At 44.0% G+C, this 21,230-nt stretch overlaps 1 protein-coding gene across 7 annotated transcripts in view; it reads left to right on the top strand.

Annotated features, from left to right (window-relative positions):
• TBC1D5 (TBC1 domain family member 5) overlaps nucleotides 1-21,230 on the top strand; it is a 565,131-nt gene that overhangs the window by 308,131 nt on the left and 235,770 nt on the right. For all 7 annotated transcript variants that reach the window (XM_065943328.1, XM_065943324.1, XM_065943321.1 and 4 more), the window contains 4 exons: nucleotides 87-195; nucleotides 1,656-1,745; nucleotides 1,836-1,910; nucleotides 2,966-3,033. In XM_065943328.1, coding sequence (XP_065799400.1) covers nucleotides 87-195; nucleotides 1,656-1,745; nucleotides 1,836-1,910; nucleotides 2,966-3,033 — 342 coding nt within the window. The remainder of the gene's footprint in view (nucleotides 1-86; nucleotides 196-1,655; nucleotides 1,746-1,835; nucleotides 1,911-2,965; nucleotides 3,034-21,230) is intronic.

The following is a 21,230-nucleotide window of genomic DNA, read 5'->3' as shown; positions in this document are numbered from 1 at the left end:
ATTTTAAATTGAATTCTTGTAGCACTCCTCTCCAAGCAGAAGAATTTTAACAAAAGGATCCCCATGCTTTGGTTTCTTGCATCTAGGAAAGAATGGGAAGAACTATTTGTAAACAACAATTACTTGGCAACAATAAGGCAGAAGGGGATTAATGGGCAGCTGAGAAGCAGCAGGTTCCGCAGCATTTGCTGGAAGGTAAGAAGAAAATATTTATTTACAGTTTGTGGTTGCAGTCTATCAACACATTACCTGATGCCCTGGAAGATCAGCCATGCGGGGGATCACTGAATTTTCCAAAAGACTTCACTCACAAGGTTTTGGCTATCTAGGTTTATCTTTCATAGGACATTTGCTAATAAGGTTGAAGCAAGCGCCTTAGTCCTGGATAGCTGGCGATGGTGCAGGAATCATTTGAAATACCGGTCTTTTCATCCCATTTGATGGTGCGGAACTCAAGCAAAGCCTTTTGGGTCCCCAGAGGCACTTGCAGAAATCCTTGGCGCTGGGCAGGGGGTGGTGGGTGAATGTTTTCAGATCCCTGTTACATCAAGTGCTGTCATGGTCACCTGCCTTTATTTCTTCACAAATAGCAGATGGGAAAGATATTTTCATATTTTCTGTACTGGAAACACAGTGGAGGTCAGCGAGAAGGAGAAGTGGAGAGAAATTAGGTCAGTGTCCTTCCAGAGGAAGGCCATTGGTCACCCCCTGGGTAATGATGATCTGCAGTGTCTCTTTCACGGCTTGGAAATCTGTCCCTTTTTGTTCTCTCAAAATGAGTCAGTTTAGATTGAGACTCACTTTTTAAATGACTTCTCTTGAAAGTTGTTTAGGGTTCATCTGCATAAATTGAGCAGACGGAGCCTGCAAGTGAAGACAGTAAGGAACACATAATGTATTAGACAGTTTGAAATTTAATAATTTAGGTTTAATAATTAAAGTACATTTTTCTTCTGCTCGGTGCTGGCAGCGAAGGCAGGGTTGCGCTGCTCGCATGTTTGTACAGGGGGCTTTGGGGCCCCCACCTCTCACTCCATGTTGTTTAACTTTTTGAGTCTCCTTCCTTTGCTAAAAATAAACTCAAACCCAGATTTATTTTAATGTTTTTTTAAACTAAATGAAATCAAATTTGTCTTTTTGAGAATGCTTGTTAATTTTGTAAACTGATTGCTAGTTGTAAACTGCATTTTCTGCTATAAAAGGAATGACTTCCCTGCTCAGGCTTGTCCTCCAATTGTTCCTCTCTGTCCACTACCTGCTTGTTTGAAGACAGATCTTGGAAGCCTTGACACTGCAATGTGGACCTTGGGCTTGTTAACGCACTCCATCACCCCCCTTAATATAAGAAAGTAGAACAGAGTGTACTTGAACCTTAATTAATTTTTCTTGTTCACTTTTACTGTAAATCTGGAGGGGAGATGGATTCCATCTTGTGGTGTATCTTTTGGGATCTTGTTTTCTGACCTTTGTTCACTTTTGAAATTGTCCAAATTGACATATGTCTTAAATATCCCCACATATAATTGTGAGTTGGAATGGTGATATGAGTGTGAAATACCGTGAATGTATTTTCTTCAGTTTTCAAGTGATGCCCTTAACATAGTTTCGCATATTCTTAGGATTTTTATAAAAGTTCTCCTTTTTTTTTTTCACAGCTTTTTCTTTGTGTTCTTCCTCAAGATAAAAGTCAGTGGATAAGTAAAATTAAAGAACTAAGAGCATGGTATAGCAGCATTAAAGAAATAGTAAGTTGTACTTTAAGTAATTGTTTTCTTAATTAGGCCTTGAAGAGCAGTAGCCTCTGACCTTTGCATGTGTGTTTTCTTTCTTTCCAGCACATCACAAACCCTAGGAAGGTTGTTGGGCAGCAAGACTTGATGATCAATAACCCCCTTTCCCAGGACGAAGGGGTAAAGTTTGTGTTTATTCACGTCTCAGCCGCTCTTGCCCATCAGAGTATGCTTGTGTCTCATTATCAGTCACCATGGAAGCAGTGTCACTCTACACCAATAGAATGATTCTTTTACCTCCTGAGTTAGTTCACCTAAACCCGGATGGGCATTATTCCCTGCTGTGTGCTGACAGTGTTGGGGGAAGCCAGTGGGCTGCTTCTGGAGATGGCACGGTGGAGGGGAGGCCCCGGGGCTGTGAGAGCTCAGGGTCAGAGAAGCCAGAGGTCACGGCTGGGGCCGGAAAGGCCGCCCGCACAGAGCCCCCTTCTGGCAGAAGTGAGAAGGCCGCACCCGGGAGGTCAGCTCTCCGGAAGGAGACAGCTGTGTGTCCTGACTCTCTGGACAGGGGTTTAAGATCATGAAAAAGATGGGGCCCTCCCCCCTCAGACTCCAGTGAGGATTAGGAGTGATACACTTCAGAGGTGTTGTGTAACTTCTTCAGTTTCTGTTTCTGTGCTGAAGGACATTTTTTTGTTTCACGTTTTCTGTATAAAATTAACATTTTTTTTTCCTCGTATGTGTAATTATTATAACATAGTCTGTGACTATTAAGCAATTTTTAAAATTTGAAGTTCATATTTTAAGAAATGGATAAAAATCTAAACCAAAGCTTTGTAGAAAACATTACATATCTTTCTGTGTTGGCAATTCAGGTCAGGTTCAAGTGGGGCCAGCTGGCCTGTGGTCCTCCTCTAATTCAGGTAGACCTTTTTGTTGTTGGAAGGGTAGCAGCAGATGTCTAGCAGTAAAAGTATCATTCACTTTAAGTAGATAGTAGAAAATTTTCAATATGCACAGCAATATCACTGGAAAAACTAATGTTAGAATGATTATGTGTCTGAGATTAGACTAGATTTTAATAAAACATTTCCCAGTTCCATGTTATCTATCTGCAATGTGAAATCATAACTCAGAGAAGGATAAATTTTAATTATTTGAATCATTAGATTGAGATCATAAAAGTCAAGCAAAGGTGCAGTATTGTTTTAAATAAGTTGCTTTCCTTATTCCAGAGTCTTTGGAACAAATTCTTCCAGGATAAAGAACTTCGGTCAATGATTGAACAAGACGTCAAAAGAACGTATGTAGAACTGTTTACAAGTTACCCTCAGTAATTCAGACTGGTGTTACCTCTTTGAAGTTTTAGCAAGCTATACAACCTGTAGAGGAGCCTTAGTCGAATGCAGTATTCTACTTGTGTTAATACTTATTTTGGCCAAATTTTGATGATAATAGTTACTTTTTATTCTTAAATTATAGACTTTTGTGTTCCCTTTGTCAAAATAAGTTACATTTATAATATTGGTAATACTAAAATAATATATAAATACTTAAATGTTTAAATCAGTTTTTCAGTTTCCAATGCTTGCTTGAAGTCATGTGCTTCTAATTAAGGTTATATATTGTAGTCTTAATACTGCTTTTGCTAGAAAAAAATTATCTTTTGCTTTATATCTTTGAATCCCTTTCTAATCAAATTACTGTTTAAATGACAGGTATATTTTTACCCCCCCCCCCTTAATTCTGTTCCTCTTGATACCATTCAAGTTTGCAAACAACTCCACATTTTCTCAATATTTACTGTATGAAGTGGTTCTTTATCTAGCATGTGGTTAATTTCTATAACTTTTATGTATTGGACCTCACTTTTTTTTGGGTTATGTAATGAGGAGTGCATGGAATTTGTGTGGGAAGAGCCTGGGGTAAGTTCTAGCAAGGTATGCTCTAATCCTGGACAAAGTAATTTCAACAAAGGTCTTTCCCCCTTAGATGTTCATTTCTGCAAAACAGAGGTTAAGACCGAGCACCTCATGGCATAATTACAGACTGATGTGTTGTTAATAGTAGTAAATTAGATGCATCTGCATTTCAGACTGTGCCAATACCAGTCGCGTTCCCTTCCTCACCAGGGTCTGGGATGAGCCAGGTGTATGAGAGTCCTTACCTCCAGGGCCGCCTCCCAGGTTCCCCCGTGCCTCTGCCTGTCTGCCCCACCCCGGTTCAGGTCCTGCTCTGCCGGGCGCACAGACAGGGCCCTGGCTCCGACACTGCTCTCTCTCCAGGCCCCAGACAGAATGGTCAGATGACGGGGGCTTGCATTAAGGTCACACTACTGATTTAACACGTGAGATTTTCTGCTTTAAAATGGAAATCTTTCAGAGGGGTCGTGGGTTCAGAGAGCAGCACCACATCCATAACTGGCCGTGGTGGCGAGTTGGAGGCGGGAAGTGTGGGGCACTTGGGTGAGCCTGGTTAACGAGGACCAAGCAGTTTCAGGGCAGTTAACTTCCTGAGTTAGGCTGTGGTGCTGGTCTCTCGTCGGAGGTTTCAGAAGGCAGAGTACCATTATTTTGGTTCACAGGAGGCCCTCAGTAAACATTTGTTGCATAAAACAAAAGAATGAATTTCCTTTCCCATCACTTTAGTAACTAGCTGGGTAATCAGTGGCGATGAAACAGGGTTCATAAAAACAAAATACACAGTATATATAGTTTACCAAGCAGTAACAATATCTCGTTTTTAAAACGCTAGGCAGTTATCTTAGAAAACTTGATAGCTTACGTTTGAAGTAGCCATTAAGAAGAGTTTTAGTGTCTTCTGTTGTCAGATGGAAGTGGAGGCACCATGACGCTGGACAGGGTCCCACACCTGGGACCAGCTGGGCCAGATTGCTGAAGGAAGCTGGAGCAGAGAGAGAAAGGGAAAGAAAAGGGTGGATAGCAAAACCAAACAGGAAATGGGATTGTGAGCCCCTTCAGCATTTTGGTTCCTTACATCAAACATTTCTGCTTTGCTGTGTGGGAAAGTGTTATTTCTCAAAAGCTATATTCTGTGTTTCTCTTATAAAAACGTATGTGTGTCTGTGTGTGTAACACACATCCATAGCACTTTTTTTTCCTTATAATTTGTCTCTGCTGGTGCATTATAATTCAGTTTATAAAGCTGAGATGCAGAAAGGCCTCTGGGTGGGGGAGGTTCATACCTCCTTCCCCAGAAGTCTCTCCCATGTCTCACTTCACATTTTGAGGAAGTTTCCTAGCCACCTCTATGTAAATTCTGTGGCAGCTAACTTAGCTTGTAGGGTAAGGCTGTCCATCTTATTTTAAAGCCACCAAATTGCCTAATCATAAGAGCTGAGTAGCTTGAGTAATTTCACTGTCAGTCCTTTAGGCCGTACACCCTCCTCAGAGGGCGCTGTGTGCACAGTCGTGTCTGACTCTTTGTGATCCCATGGACTGTATCCCCCCAGGCTCCTCTCCCATGGAGTTTTCCAGGCAGGGATACTGCAGTGGGTTGCTGTTTCCTACTCCAGCGATCGTGTGTCTCTCGCGTCTCTCGCGGCTCCTGCATGGGCAGATGGATGCTTGACCACTGCACTACCTGGGAAGCCTTTAGAAGGGCCTTCATGATCCCAAATCCATGGTTTTCACCCCATTCTGCACGGCAGCTCGTGATGCAGTGGGCAGGGAGAGGGAGAAGCGCAGCTCCGTGACTGGTTGCCAACGACTGTGAGGGAATTGGGTGGTTCTGAGTGCATGTTTTACTGACTGTCTCCTGTGTTATAGACCTCTCCAATGCATGGAAGAACAGAGTGGTGGGGAAGACAGACAAGTTTCCTGTTGTCGTGGGATATGCACTTTAGTGTGGGGCGCCGGGGAGAAAAACAGAAGCCCGTGTAGATACAGAGGGTCATGGGAGAGGGCAGTGACTGCTGTGCAGAAATCAAGCCAGATAATCTCATACACAGCCAGACGGGTGGCTTTTATAGGAGAGGCATCAGAAAGGGCATCTCTCAGAAGGTCATGTTTGAGCTGAAACATGTTACGAAGGCAGCAATGTGGTGATCTGGAGGAGGAACATTCCAGGCTGAGAGAGCTGCTGGTGCCCAGTCCTCAGTGAGAGCAAGCCAGGGATCAGCAGACCTGGCTGGGGGCGGATGTGGCGGTGGGGACGTCTGGTGGGCTGTCCCACTGACCACCATGGCTAGGAGTTTGGGTTTGACCCCACCTGCAGCCGGGACCTGGAGGGAGCTGAGGGGAGTGAGAGACCTGGGAGAGGGCTGGGGGCCTTGGAGGGTGTGAGCGGGGTTGCAGACCCTGGAGAGGGCTGGGGGCCTGGAGGGTGTGAGCAGGGGTGCAGACCTGGGAGAGGGCTGGGGGCTTTGGAGGGTGTGAGCGGGGTTGCAGACCCTGGAGAGAGCTGGGGGCCTGGAGGGTGTGAGCAAGGGTGCAGACCTGGGAGAGGGCTGGGGGCTTTGGAGGGTGTGAGCGGGGTTGCAGACCCTGGAGAGGGCTGGGGGCCTGGAGGGTGTGAGCAGGGGTGCAGACCTGGGAGAGGGCTGGGGGCTTTGGAGGGTGTGAGCGGGGTTGCAGACCCTGGAGAGGGCTGGGGGCCTGGAGGGTGTGAGCGGGGGTGCACCCTGGAGAGGGCTGGGGGCCTGGAGGGTGTGAGCAGGGGTGAGAGACCAGGGAGAAGGCTGGGGGCCTGGAGGTTGTGAGTGGGGGTGCAGACCCTGGAGAGAGCTGGGGGCCTGGAGGGTGTGAGCAGGGGTGCAGACCCGGGAGAGGGTTGGGGAACCTGGAGAGTGGGAGCGGGGGTGCAGACCCGGGAGAGGGCTGGGGAACCTGGAGGGTGGGAGCGGGGGTGCAGACCCGGGAGAGGGCTGGGGGCCTGGAGGTTGTGAGCGGGGGTGCAGACCCGGGAGAGGGCTGGGGAACCTGGAGGGTGTGAGCAGGGGTAAGAGACCCGCGAGAGGGCTGGGGACCTGGAGGGTGTGAGTGGGGGTGCAGACCCTGGAGAGGGCTGGGGGCCTGGAGGGTGTGAGCGGGGTGAGAGACCAGGGAGAGGGCTGGGGGCCTGGAGGTTGTGAGCGGGGGTGCAGACCCGGGAGAGGGCTGGGGAACCTGGAGGGTGTGAGCAGGGGTAAGAGACCCGCGAGAGGGCTGGGGACCTGGAGGGTGTGAGTGGGGGTGCAGACCCTGGAGAGGGCTGGGGACCTGGAGGGTGTGAGCGGGGGTGAGATACCCAGGAGAGAGCTGGCTGCTGTGCCCTGGGCGGGGTGGAGGTGGGCACGGTCCCTGGAAGGGCAGTGGGCGTCAGTGATGTAGACCGACGACTTCTGCAGCAGATAGAAGCTGAGGATGTGTATTGGATTATTGTCGCTTTCTCCCACTCCTCAGTTCTGTTCCATTGTTACCACTGTTTGGGGGCCTTTTCACCGCTCACCTGGGAGTCTCTTACGTTTCTAACTGTTCCCTTGACTCTATTAACTTGCTTTTCCCGTCCAACTCATGTGTTGGACTGTTTCCCTCAAACATGTTCCTAGTCCTGCCCCTACTTGCCTGTCTGGACCTTCTGCGACCCTCTGTGGTTTTGCAGAAGATGTGCTTTTCCAGTCTCCCTAACACATACACTGTCCCCCTTTCAGACTTCCCCGTCACCTGTGTGTTCCTGACTTCTGGTTTAATTCCACTGTGGTCTAGGGGCAGGCATCATATGATTCCTTTTTCGTCAAATTTGTTAACATGGTTTTATAGTCCAGAGTGGGATCTGTCTCTGAGAATGCTCTCTGTGAGCTGGAGGAGAATGTGTATCCCGCTTTGTTGGATTAAAGTGACCTGTAGGTGTCAGTTAGGTCCCGTTGGTTGATGTTGCTTAGTTCAACTCTGTCCTTACTGGTTTGCTGCCTGCCAGTTCTGTCCATGTCTAATGAAAGGGTGTTGGAGTTGCCAGTTGTAATAGTGGATTCTTTCATTTCTCTTGGGCTTCCCCGAAGGTGGCTCAGAGGATTAAAGCATCTGCCTGCAATGCAGGAGACCTGGGTTCGATCCCTGGGTCGGGAAGATGGAGAAGGAAATGGCAACCCACTCCAGTATCCTTGGCTGGGAAATCCCAGGGATAGTGAAGTCTGCTGGGCTACCGTCCATGGGGTCACAAAGAGTTAGACACAACTGAGCGACTTCACTTTCCCTTTTACTTCTCTATCCAGTTTTGTCGGGCTTTGCCTGGCATAGTGTGAAGCTCTGTTAGATGATTCTTGTTATGGCCTATAGGTCTTCTTATAGAATTGATCCTTTTATCATTATTCAGTGCCCTTTTTATCTTTTAGCTAGAGTTGGCACGGTATATTGTTCTCTAACTATTTCCTTTTAATCTATATGTGTCTTTATATTTAAAGTGGTTTCATAGGCAACATGATGCTGGATTTTAAAATGATTCCTTGTAAAGCAAGTCTACTGACACATTCTCTCAATTTTTGTTTGTCTGAGATAGTTTTATTTCTCCTTCACTTTTTAAGGGTAATTTTGTAGCACACAGAATTCTAGTTTGGCAGCTTTTTCCTTCTTAAACTCTTGAAATTTTTCAGTTCACCTTCTTCTGTCTGGCATGGTTTCCGAAGAGAAGTTGAATGTAATTCTTGATTCCTGTTTAGGTAAGATGAAGTCCTCCCTCCCCCCACCCCCACCCTTTAAGAACTTTATCTTTGATTTTCTAGTTTGAAAATGACGTGCTCAGGTATAGTTCTCTTGGCATTTGTCCTGCCTGATGGTTTCTGAGCTTCCTGGTTCTGCGGTTTGGTAGCTGACATTAATTTGGGCAATTTTCTCAGTGATTGTTTCTTCAAATATTTCTCCTGTTCTTTTCTTTCTTCTCTTTTATTCCCGTGATAGTCCTTGAATGTTCTGTTCTTTTTTATTTATTTATTTATTTTTGCAGTCTTTTTCTTTTGCTTTTCAGTTGTTGAGGATTTTGTTGAGACATCCTCTGGCTCAGATTCTTTCCTTAGCTGTGTCCAATCTATTTGATGAATCAGCCCATCAAAGGCATTCTTGTCTGTTACACTGTTTTATACCTCTCAATTTATTTTTGGTTCTTTCTTAGGATTTCTGTTTTTTGCTTACATTGCCTGTTGGTTCTTACATGCTGTCTACTTTATCTATAGAGCCCTGACTGTAGTAATCATACTTGTGTTAAATTCCTGGCTTCATAATTGCAATTTCTTTGGTTCTGATGCTTGCTCTGTGTCTTCCAATTGTTCTTTCTACCTTCATGTATGTCTTGTGATTTTGTTGTTTTGTTTTTATGACAGTTAGATGTGATATCCTGGTTAAAGGAGCAGCTGTCAGTAGGCCGTTTGTAATGTGATGGGCTGAGGGGAGAGGAGAAGTGTCCTTTAGATGTGTGGTCAGTCCTGTGCCTCTGGACTGTGTCCTTCACAGTGTTTCTTGGGTCGCCCTCCTCCTTAGATGGGCAGGACAGCTGTGGTGGGGGTTGGACTGGGCATTTCCCTCTCCCCAGGTCAGTTAGGGGCCAATGGAGTCCCAGCAGGTTGGGCTCTGGGTAACTCATCCTGCCGGCAGGCAGGCCTTGTTCAGAAGAGCAGCCTCCCCTTCTGTCCAGGTCAGCCCCTTTCCCCTCCCCCTGTCGTAAGCTGAGGGGACTTTCTCTGATATTCACTGTGGGAACCTGGCCGAGCTTGTAGAAGTGAGTCTCACAGTTTTGTGTGGGTCTCCCCATGATGGAGTTTTCCTGGAGTTTTTAACCCTCACAGGTAAACCCCATGGACACAGGGGCCTGGTGGACTGCAGGGCACAGGCTGCAGAGAGGTGCTGTTTCTGTGCAGGTCTGGCATCCCGTGGGGCTGCCTGCCCAATGCCGCTCCCCTGCTGCACTCCGTCTGAGTCCCGGCCATTCATCCTTCAGGCCTGACTTCATCTCCACCCTGTTCTTGAAGCATGTTCCAGTCTTTACAACTGGAAATAATTTGTGCCTATTCTGTGTTCCAGTGGCATTTTCTTAATAACTTTGTAATGATATTACTTAAGTTTCTTTGATAATGCTCAAGTTTATTTAGACTTGTCAGTGTATTCAATCTGCCAGTGTATTCAGTACATTTATATTAATCTCCTTAGCATTACAGATGCCAAGATAAATATGGCGTGGGTCCTTAAGAAGCTCAAAGTCTAGTAGAGAAAGCAGACCTAAAATAATTTACAGAGCAGGACAGCAGTACTGTGATGAAATGAGGACATACAGGAGCAACAGAGAAACGTCCATGACTTCATATTCTAATGCGGTAGACCTGTCTAAGTTTTCCTGACTCATGATCCCATCCTCCCTAAGGCAGACTGTGCTCTGCTCAGCTGTGCCCGACTCTTGCGACCCCATGGACTGTACCCCGCCAGGCTCCTCTGTCCATGGGATTCTCCAGGCAAGAATACCGGAGTGGGTAGCTTCCCTTCTCCAGGGGATCTTCCCAACCCAGGGATCCAACACGGGTCTCCTGCCTTGCAGGCGGATTCTTCACTGTGTGAGCTACCAGGGAAGCCCAAGAATACTGGAGTGGGGAGCCATCCCTTCTCCAGAGAAACTTCCTGACCCAGGAATTGAACTGAGATCTCCTGCATTGCAGGTGGATTCTTTGCCAGCTGAGCTACAAGGGAAGCCCGTGCCTACCTAATGGTGCTACTCTGTAAATACCTGAGTATGTCACCTCAGTACTGAATGCGGTGCCAATGGGATCTCCGCCCCTGCTCAGTGGAGCTTGGGAAAACAAGTCAAATACTCTCCCAGGGGAAACACGGACATAAAATAATGTTTTAAGTTCTGTGCTCCTCCAGTTTCCTTATTTCTCCCGCTTTCATTATGTTATTATCACTGTCAAGTACTTGTTGTAACTTGCAAGACCCTGAGGGAAACAGAATAAAGGGTGGAAAATACCAGGGGGAAAAAGTACCTAACTTGTCAGCCAGGTCTCATCTTTCAGACTTTGTTGTAACTCCCGGAGGGCATTTCTGTCTTACTGCAGAGTCAGGGTGGGGCCTAATAAACACTCATTGATTGTGAATCCTATCACTTATGATCAGTGTTTTTCAATTTTAGTAATAACATCTCCAACATTTTCAATCTTCAGAAACATAAACACACTTAAAAAATACTATTATCCGCCTTCTAGTCTGAGTTTAAACAAGATAATTTCATCTCGTAAGCTGTGTTGTTTTCTCATTATAGAATTTATTTGATCTGAATATGTCACTGAATTAAATATTATCTTCTCTTTCAACTAATTTTAATATTGCTTTATTCTACTAACCTTTTTTGCCTCAAAGGGTTTTGTATTCATTTCAATTAATTGTTCCTTATCTCAACCTAATGAGATTGTTACTGTTCTCATTTTTATTACTGAATGGGGAAAAAACTGATAATCAAAAGGTAAATCAAGTAGCTTCCAATTTATAGCATTTCTACTTCAGAACTTGAGCCGTCCATTCTGAACCAATTTTGCCATGCTTCAAAGGCTTAACATTACATGAAATTCAGTATTATTTAAAATGATGGGAAATATTGTGCTCACTTCGGCAGCACATATACTAAAATGATGGGAGATATTGAGTTCAGAATAAAGCATCATTTCCATATTAGATACTAAAGAAGTCTGTTATTTGGTCTATCAAGGTCTATTCTAAAAGTATATTTATAGTATCTATAATATCATTTGCAAATTAACATATTTATAAGTTATTGCCAAATTGTGTCGTCTTTTCTTCAAATGCCTCTCTTGGATTAAATGATTAAAATTCTTTTTTTTTTTTAAGTCGCTCAGTCGTGTCCAACTCTTTGCAACCCCATGGACTGTAGCCTACCAGGCTCTTTTGTCCATGGGATTTTCCAGGCAAAAGTACTGGAGTGGGTTGCCATTTCTTTAGCTTACTTTTATCATTGTAACTGTGACGATATTTAAAGGTCAGTCTGATCACCTCTCAGGCCACCATCCTTAGCTTCTGGTCTTTCATGGTTCTGGTTTTTGTAGGGTTCTTGCCGTTTGCACTTCAGGCAGCTCACTCTTAAGTTCATTCCACTCTGTCCCACTTGGTTCTCCAAGACACGATTAGATCTTTAACCAGCCTTCTCATTTGATGATCCCTTTTGTTTGTATTCCCCGTATGGTCTGAACTTCAGATACTTTATTTCAGCAAACTTTGTTTCCTCAATTTTTTTTATATCATCATTTGATATTTTGTGGATTCATTAATTGTTAAAATTTTCTCTTTAAAACCATAGATGTGTACTGTCCAGTTTGGTAGCCACCAGGCACATGTGGAGATTTAAGTTGAAATTAATTTAGATTAAATAAAATAAGTCTTCATCAGCCACTCTCCTGTGCTAATGACTACTGTATAAGCCAGCCCAGATACAGGACATTTCTATCATCATAGAAAGTTCTGCTGGACAGTACTATGAAAATAAATTGATTGTTGTTATATTTTTGTACTGTATATGATAGGAATATCTGCATTTTATTTTTTATTCACAGTGAACTTTAGAGACGGCCTGTGCTTAATATTTACTTTTGTTTCCTGTCTCTGCCCTTAAGAAACCTTCTTGAGTTTTTATAGTATACAAATCTTATTTGAGTTTTGATCAAACTTAGTTATTATGTAGTGGATAGTGTGAAATCAGACTACTTTGAGAATGTTTTCTGTATTAATAATATACAAAAGTAATTTTACAAAGTTTTTTTTTTTCCTCCTTATTTAAAGTCCATCTTCTACACATTTCCCATTTTTCAGAGAAATAATGCTGGTTCTCTAATCCAACAGTGATTTTCATACTAGTGCAAAGTTAAGATATCCTAAATGTTTGTGTGTTTTATACAGTTTCCTCCAAGCCCATCTTTTTTTTTTTTTTAGTCAAATAAAAACCAAATTCCTCAGGGAAAGAAAATTTTTACAAGCAATTTCAGAGCAGAATTGATTTTGGTGTGTGTTAATGCAGACAATCTGCCCAGTGTTAAAATGTTAAAGAGAAAAAAACTATACAAGCTGCCATGTTCGTGTGATCACACCAAAATAGCAGCTTGTATTTATATTTTCATTCTCCTCGAGGTGGACTGCAGGCACACACCGCCGAGTGGCTGTGCTTGGCGTTGTGTTGTGGTTCTGTCTGATGCCGGCGCCGTACACGCTTGTGCATGCACGACCAGCCCTCACATATGCACTTGTTCACAGCCGCGGAAGTGAAAACGACAACACAAGCCGCTCTCTGCGGGTTGTCGGCAACCTGTGTGTGTGTTTCTTAAATATTAAAGAGGGGGAGAAGCAGATTTTCAGGAACACAAGAAACAATTCTTCCGTCAAATGGCCTGTAGTCCTTCCTCATTTCACAACTCTTAAGGTAAAAGCAAAATATTGGATTCTCGCGGGTGCCTCTATATATTTAGAAATATGTAGATCCTATACTGCTCATGTTTTTGACATGTATTTTTCGCATTTCTGCTGCATGTAAGCATGCTGATTCTTACTACATATTTGTTCCAATTTATGGGATATTTTTAAGCTTAAAAAATTATTCTAGCATTTGTGTGAAAATGGAGGTGTGTCTGCGGCAGTCATGATGTTGTGACAGCGACCGCACCCCTGGCCCCTGGAGCCTGGGGGCGGTGGCCCCATAGCAGCTGCAGAGTCCACTGCGAGCTGTGGGCCAGAAGGGTTCTCCCTGGGAGATCTGCTCTGTAAGTGAAGCCAGCGTCTTTTAGCACTGTTGGTATTTCTAAACTGCGGGTTCACATTCTGGCTATGAAAAGGTGAAAAGGTAAAGTTCGCTGGGTGGCAGAGTACTCCCTCATGCTGAAACATTCCTCATCGGCCCAGCCCGTTCAGTAGAGTCACAGTATTTTAGGAACTTTAATGCAGATTTGGAATTGACATTACTTTAGTACTTCAAGGATAAATGCTTTAAATTGCTTTAAATTTTTTTCTTAATTGTTGAAATACTGCAAAATGAAGTCTTTCAGTGTGACAGAGTCTTTGCACTTAAAGTGCATATTTCTACCTATTTTTTTCTCTTAATTTTTCATCTTTATGGTATCAGTAGAAAGTTTTGTTTTTTGTTTTTCCTTTATTTGAGGCAAGGAGGCAGTGGGGTTGCTTGCTGTGTAACTTGGGGCATTGGAGAACTAGAAGGAACCTTTGCTGACAACCTCTAATCAGACGGTGACAGACACCCGGAAACCCCAGTCCCACTGCCTCTGTCCCCACTGTCGTTCTCGGACATTTCCAGTCATCCTGAGTCTTCTGCTTCGTTTTCTCACCTGGATGGTGGTTCCAAACTCCCACCGTCCCTGTTAGGCTCTGGGGGATTATTCTGCTATCCTCTTGGGCTGGATCACACCCTTGTCATCACAGGGGATTTCTTTGTTCACTTCAGTGTTCACTTCAGTTTATGGCCTGTGAAAGTTATATAATGCTCTTAGCATCATTTGTTGCAAAAACCAAAGGCAGCAGAACTGTGGTCTAGCCTTTCTGTAAGCTTTGCCTTCTTACCTCCAGTCCAAATTCATGACTTAACTTTCATTTTTCATTGGTTGGTTGGTTTGTAGGCTTCTGGACTTATTTATTCATTCCGCCAACACTACTTGAGAAATTACTATGTAGCAGCTACTATTCTAGAAGTTGAGGATCCTGATAAAGAAAACAGTGCCTCTTTCATTCTTTTATAGAACCCTACATATTTTATTGTAATTATTTTCCTTTTAAAAATATCTGGGTAATATCTATTTTCTCGTCTAGATTTTCTTAAGTACTTAGTTTTATGTTTTTATATTTTTGCTGTTCCCCAGCACCTGGCATCCATAATAAGCCTTGTGTCATTGGTAGTCATCTTAAGTCCTTTTATTTTGCAAGTACATAAAGTTGAAGTTCAGAAAGAATGACTTAAGAAAATATAACTTGTTAATGGCTGCAGTGGAAATACTACCTGGGACTCCAGGTCTTTCAAAGTTTATTTGCCTGAATTTACCACTTTTTTTTTTTTTCAATTCAGGAAGCTTTTATTGAACACCTTCTGTATGCCGAGAGGCTGTGCTGTGCAGTGTGGGGTGCTTAGCAGTGTCCCCAACCCCTGACTACTGCAGCCTCTGTCAGGCATACTGTTTAGGTCTTTCCAGGGCATTGGGGTATCTCTTCTGACAGGAGGGTTCTCTGAGGCACCACTTTAGAGTTTTCTGAGAGCTTAACAAAGGATTTTACATTCACACCCTTGGTTTCATCTTTCCACCTTGTTTTTCTGTGTCTTATGTTTGATCTTGGCCCAGAAGTCAAGCCATTTTAATGCTTCATGTGTGACTCGAGAGGATAGGAAGGAGACAAGGTTGTATGAAAATACCTTCGCGTTGAGCAGTCCTTCCTCTGCTTCCCTCTTTCCTTCTGTTGTAAGGGACGCCCAGCCCAGGCAGCAGCTCCTGCAGTGCCTAGACAGTTTCCTCGGCCCAATCACCTGTGTAATAGGTGCATTTGCAATATTCCAAATAAACAGAGGCTGCTGTGTTGCTAGTACCCAATAAGGACCCCAAAGCACCCAAAAGTGTCTCCATTTTTCTTATAATGTTTTCCTCACTTTGACTTTTGCCTTCACTGGCAGCTTCATGGGCTGTCTGACTGGCTAATCGTCTCTTTCAGATCCTTTAGTCTTTTCACTCTGGCTCTGTGCAACATTCCAGCTCCTGTCCAGTCCCATAGCTACCTCTACCGCATATTTTTTTTTAAAAAATTAAACAGCCCCGTTTCAGGTATTAAAACCTGTGTTCATTATCTCTTGCTACATGGTACATCTACCAAGATGTAACGCCTTGGAACAGCACTCATGGATTTCATAGTTGCTGGACCTCAGGGTTTTGGGAGCAGCCGAGGTCCTGGCTATGGGACCTCTGAGCTTGCAGTCAGGTGTCAGTTGGAGCTGGGGTGGTGTGGAGGCTGCTGAGGGCTGGAGGACCCATGTGGGTCTCTCTGTGGTGCTGCTTAAGTGTCCTTTCTCTAGAGGAGTCTTCCCCTAAAGCAAACAACCCAAGAAGGAAAGGCAGGCAGTGTGTTGAAGAATTGGCAGGTGTATTTTTAAGACCAGCACAATCCGTATGCAGCTGCCCAAGTTTCCCAGAAGCCCTTTTCCGCTCCGTCCAGCCGGAAGCGGAAATGTGGGCGGTGCCCGAGGGTGGGGTGCTCTCAGGAGCAGGCACTGTGTGGTCGCCTGTCATGGCCGCTCTAGTCCCAGTGGCCACTGCTCACTGGAGAGGGTGCTGGGAGGTTGAGTCCAGCTTCCTGCCTGGAAAGAGGAGAGGGCAGATTTGGTTGAATGGGGGGTGGTGAAGTCATCATCCCAAGCAGGGAGGACAGGACTAGAAAGCTACTGTCCTCCTTTCATCCCGGTTTACCTCGCTCCTCTGCTTTTTGCTTTTTTTTTTTTTTTTTTCAGTTTTCCTTTAATAAAACAAAAACTAGAGTAAGATATTACAGTTATTTTGGTGTTTAATCGTATTCTAGGGAGTTTTCATCAGCTCATTTTAAATTTTAGATGGATGCTGGTGGTGGAAGTTCTGGGTTTGAAGTGTGGACACAGCATCAGTTATTGTTCCTGCAAGCCCTCCGGTGCCGCTCCATCCTCCTGGTTGGCGATAAACCTTCACCAAGGGCTTTGTTTTTTCCCTCGGGGCATCTTATTGAAGACTTGCATCTTCAGTAATTCATCTGGGCCCAGTGCTTTGTCTGTTTTAATACTTCTAATTACCTAATTACTTGCGGTAATGCAGTGACAAAGCCCTTTGTCATTTCATTCTTGTCTTAACCCTTTTCTTGCTTAGGAAACACTCCTTGTGTCTCTTTGTTGTCTGAAGAACTCTCCATTATGGATATACCTTGGATATTTGCCTCGTTCCCTTTTTGTCTGTGTCATGACCAACCAGGCCCCGTGGAAGGTCTTCTGGGTTGACTCCCATCAGGTACTGGGGGCTCCTGGTTCTTGGTCTGAAGTTGGGGTTTGTGTTGTCCTGCCTTTCTCACTTCTTGATTCACCCCCATACCCTGCAGTCACATGGGAAGATATCCAGAAAGCAAGTAGAATAGTTGTCATAAACTGCTTTTGTGACAGAATTAGTGCCATTTATCATTCATAGATCTTAGGTGTCCACAGGCATTGTTTCAAAATTATAGTGATCTGTGCTTCAGGATAACTAAAAATTGACAAGGGTCAATTTTTCTTCATATATGTATTTTAGGTAACAGTGAAAGAAAACATGATAAGAGTTACAGTTTTACCATTTTACAACCTCTAATGAATTAATCTAGACAGTGATCATTGGTCCTCACAGAAAGAGAGAAAAGCTAAAAACCTCTGCCTCCTGATGAAAGCACCTGGCACCATCTGTACCTGTTGTCCACTTCTGTGTTATAAACCACCCCCAAAGCTTAGGAGAACAGCAGAATTAGTTTTGCTGATGAATCTCCGACTTGAGGAGGGCAGAGCAGGTCTCTGTTCCATGTGCTGGTGGCCAGACCAGCTTGAAGTTTAAGGACTAGAATCATCGGAAGGCATGTCCATCTGTCTGACTCTCGGAGCTGGAGCTGGAACACCTCCCCAGGGCCTCTCTGGGCTGCTTGACTTCCTAGCAGCGTGGTGTCTGGGTTCCACGACTGTTTGCAGACCTGGAGTTGGACGGAAGCTGTGTTGCAGCGTTGCTTGCGTTACCGTCTCTTGGTGAGAAGGTCGTCGCTGAGGACTGCGCATGTGCAGAGCGGGGGCGTTAGGCTGCCCCACCTCTGTGTGGGAGGAGCATGGAAGGATTCCGGAACGTGCGCTGGAAGCGACCGTATCTTCCGTGAAGGATCGTGTTGAGGGTTGAATTTGAACCTATTGAAGTCTCCAGACCTTCTTACCAGTTTATGGGAATACGGGGGGACAAGGACTGTGTTCCATAAAATGGAAGAACAGTAAGTAAAATTCAGAATTTGGGAAGTTTCTACAGGGTAAAGAGTTTGGTTCTTCTAACAAATGCATTGTAAAAGAGAGAGGGAGAGAGAGAGGAAGGGAAGAGAAGGCAAGGAAGGAAAGAAGGGACAAGCCTGTAGAATACGTCTTAAGAGAGATATCAACAAATTTCAGTGTACAGATGCTTCTTGGAATTTGATTGAAGCAAACTGAAAAACTTTTAGGGAAATTTGAACATTTGACTGAATATTTGGTTTAATCAATCAATTATTTTTACTAGTTACAGTGTTAAAGCAGTACTATGGTTGTATTTTTATAGAGTCTTCATATTTTAGGAATGAGAAATGCACCCTGCAGTATTACAGTGATGGCTCAGGTTTGCTTCAAACTGCAGCACTGAGAGACGAGTGTACATAAGAGGGCACTGATTACTGATGAAGCTGGGTGACTGTGCTGGGGCTCAGGCCATTGTTGTCTCTTTATGAATGTTTGAATTCTCTATAATGAAATATTTTTTAAACTTGAAATCTATATTGCCTACGAATTTGGAGTTATTTCATTACAAAACAAAGTGCATACACCAGATGTTTATATCTCTTGATGTTAATTTGCAGTATATAAAATTTGTCTATTTAATACCTCCACATATCTTGAGAGAGAAACTCCTGTACTTTAAATGTTGATCAATTAAGTTGAATCAGAATTATTACCTTTGTTTCTATCAAGTAAAAACGTTAGATGATATTAGTCTAAATCCAATCATGAAATACTTTGATATTCCTTTCTCTTTGCTTATCAGAGTTCATCCTCACCTATTTACCATCTCTAATTTCTTTTTTGGCCAAATTCAGAAATTCCTTCTCTTGGACTTTCATTTTCTAATAATAACAGAATTCATCTTCAGTTCCCATTCATTGTGATTCATTTCTTCTTTTTCTCTTCTTTCTGATGGTTTGTCTTGAGTGAATCATAAATGTCTCTAGTTCAGTCATAAATTTTTTTCTCTATCTCATCTTTAATGAATTTACCACCATTTCTCTTTTTGCATGAAACTGCAGAGTCATTCTTGATTTTTCAAAATCTTAACAACTTTGATCCCAGCCGCAGTCTGTACTCTGTGATTTTTGCTATTGTTTCAAAAGCAGATTTCTCTTTCCCAGTGATAATTTGGGTTGGACTGCTCTTCAGATTACCTGCCCTGAATCAACACCAGATGTCAGGGAAGCTATTTTGAAGCTTAAAACCTGTCATCAAAGCTGCCTGTCACTATTCCTAGAGAAGCTGCTCACTGCTTTTCTCCCTTTTATTTCTGATTCCTGTAGATAGAATGCCTTCTCACTTGAAGCTTGTTGTAGGAACTATGTTATTATTCAGGTGTATTCATCAGCCTTATGACGCGTAGGTTCTTCTGTGTAACTCTGAACTCATGGAAGTTTACTTCACTGCCTAGCTCTGCCTCATTGATTAGCAAAGCAGTTGGGAAGTACTGCTGCCCTGCTCACCACCCATGTACACTGGGGCAGCTGTTAATATCTCCAGTTGGGTCCTTACCTGTCACCTTCTGAGATGGATTCTTCAGTTGCTGACTTCTCTGAATGTCAGTTCTTCCACATTCTGAAAATAGCATAAACTTTTGTTTCTGTTTTGGAGCTCTTCTGAAATCCTTCACACCTTACTTGTTTCACGCCATGGATTTTTCATTACAATTTAGAGAACATCGTACTTTTCTGAAAAAGAGGGTATCCTGAGACGTCATAGGTCGGTGCTCCAGCACTGTAGACTAGACTCGTGGATAGCATGCTGTCACACAGAGATGCCCTGTCTGCCTCACACACGTTTTCAGTTGATTAGGCATTTGCAAAAGGTGGGTAGTTTAAATTATCTACCTGCAATTTGATTCTTAAAGATCTCTAGTTTTTAATCTTGTAAGTGGTTAGTATGCATTTAAATGAAACTGTAAGTTGACATGAAGTATAATTTACATTTTTAGTAGTTAGGTATTAAATTCTTATAGTTCGTGGATATTTGTTACAAAGTGAATATTGTAGTTTTTAGCACGTTCTCCCATAATCCATGCAGCTTGCAGCAGCCATTGGGAATTTAGTGGTCCAGTGTGCATAGACAATTTCCAAAGTGTTGTTAAAGAAGCAGCCATACAGAATCACTCGGCCATGTGACCTGTCCAGTCCTGAGATAGGAAGCCTGCTTCAAGACAGGGCTGGCTCTAAGTCATCTGATGAGCAAGGAGAGGAAACCAATTCACCTCAGAAGGATTACTCTAGTTTTACTTTAGTGACTGTTTTCCCAGGAAATTTCTTCTCAGCATTTTATTAACTAGTCACCTGTCTTTCATCCTGATTACTCTAATTTGGGGTATTTGACTTTCTAAAGGCTTTAGCAGCTTTCTTTTGTCCTAAATAAGTCATTTAACAAGCTTTTGTATGTATCGCCTACTTCAGTTCTTTTGACACTTTGTGGAACTTCTTTGTCTTCTAAGATATAGTTATTATTCTTGCTCTGACTCTACTTTGAGATAATTCCTCCTCTTTAGGAACTCCAGCCTGAGTCTGAGCTATCTAGAAGGCCAGCACACTGAGATTTATGGATGGATATGAGATAGCCCACGAACTGTTTATTCCAAGCCCCAAAAGAGAGGCTTCCTTGCTGCAGGAGAAGAGGTCAGACTCCTTTGTCTGGGAACAAACTTTATACCCAAGGGAATTTCAGGCCAAAGTCAGATTAACAGATGAAGAAGAAACAGGCTGTAGTTTATTATAAAAATTAGAATCAGGAAACAGATGCCTCACAAACCACTAGCATAGTCCACACAGGGTCCCAGCCTGAACTGGAAAGAAAGATGTAACTCTCCCAGGGGAGAGGATCAGAAGGATGCAGAAAACAGCTGAGGTCAGCACTGATAGGAAGCAGTAGACCGTCAGAATGTGAATGAAATAGCCACGGTTGCTGCTCTGGAGACTCAGGAGGAACACTTTGCTGTCTCCACGATGTGCCCCATGCCTCTGTGCTCTCTGTCTCCAGCCTCCGCATGCTCTTATTTTCCGGTTCCCCAGCCACCTCGTTCACATGTGCAGCATGTAGAGTGCCCATCCTCGGGCCAGCGGTGGCCTCTGAGCTGGACGCCCGCTGCCAGGCCTGCTCCTGCTGCTGTTGTGGTGTCCCATCCTCAGGCCAGCGGTGGCCTTTGAGCTGGACGCCTGGCGCCAGGCCTGCTCCTGGTGCTGTCGCGGTGTCCCATCCTCAGGCCAGCAGTGGCCTCTGAGCTGGACGCCCACCGCCTGGCCTGCTCCTGCTGCTGTCGCTATGTCTCACCTGGTCCCAAGAGCAGTGTGATCATCCCCGTTTCAGAGATGAGGCTGTTAGGCAGCCGTCTGCTCCAGTCCCGCAGCCGGCAGCCATGCAGCAGAAAGCTGAACACAGGCTCTTCTCAGCCTGTGATTCTCCATTTCACCTCAGTGTAATACCCTCTTATCTCCTTCCTCTGAACTCTCCTCTCGCAGTCTT

The sequence above is a fragment of the Muntiacus reevesi genome, chromosome 8 (assembly GCF_963930625.1).
Source record: "Muntiacus reevesi chromosome 8, mMunRee1.1, whole genome shotgun sequence".
Classification (NCBI taxonomy): domain Eukaryota; kingdom Metazoa; phylum Chordata; class Mammalia; order Artiodactyla; family Cervidae; genus Muntiacus; species Muntiacus reevesi.
The sequence above is the reverse complement of the archived record's forward strand: the minus strand, read 5'-3'. Positions and strand labels throughout refer to the sequence as shown.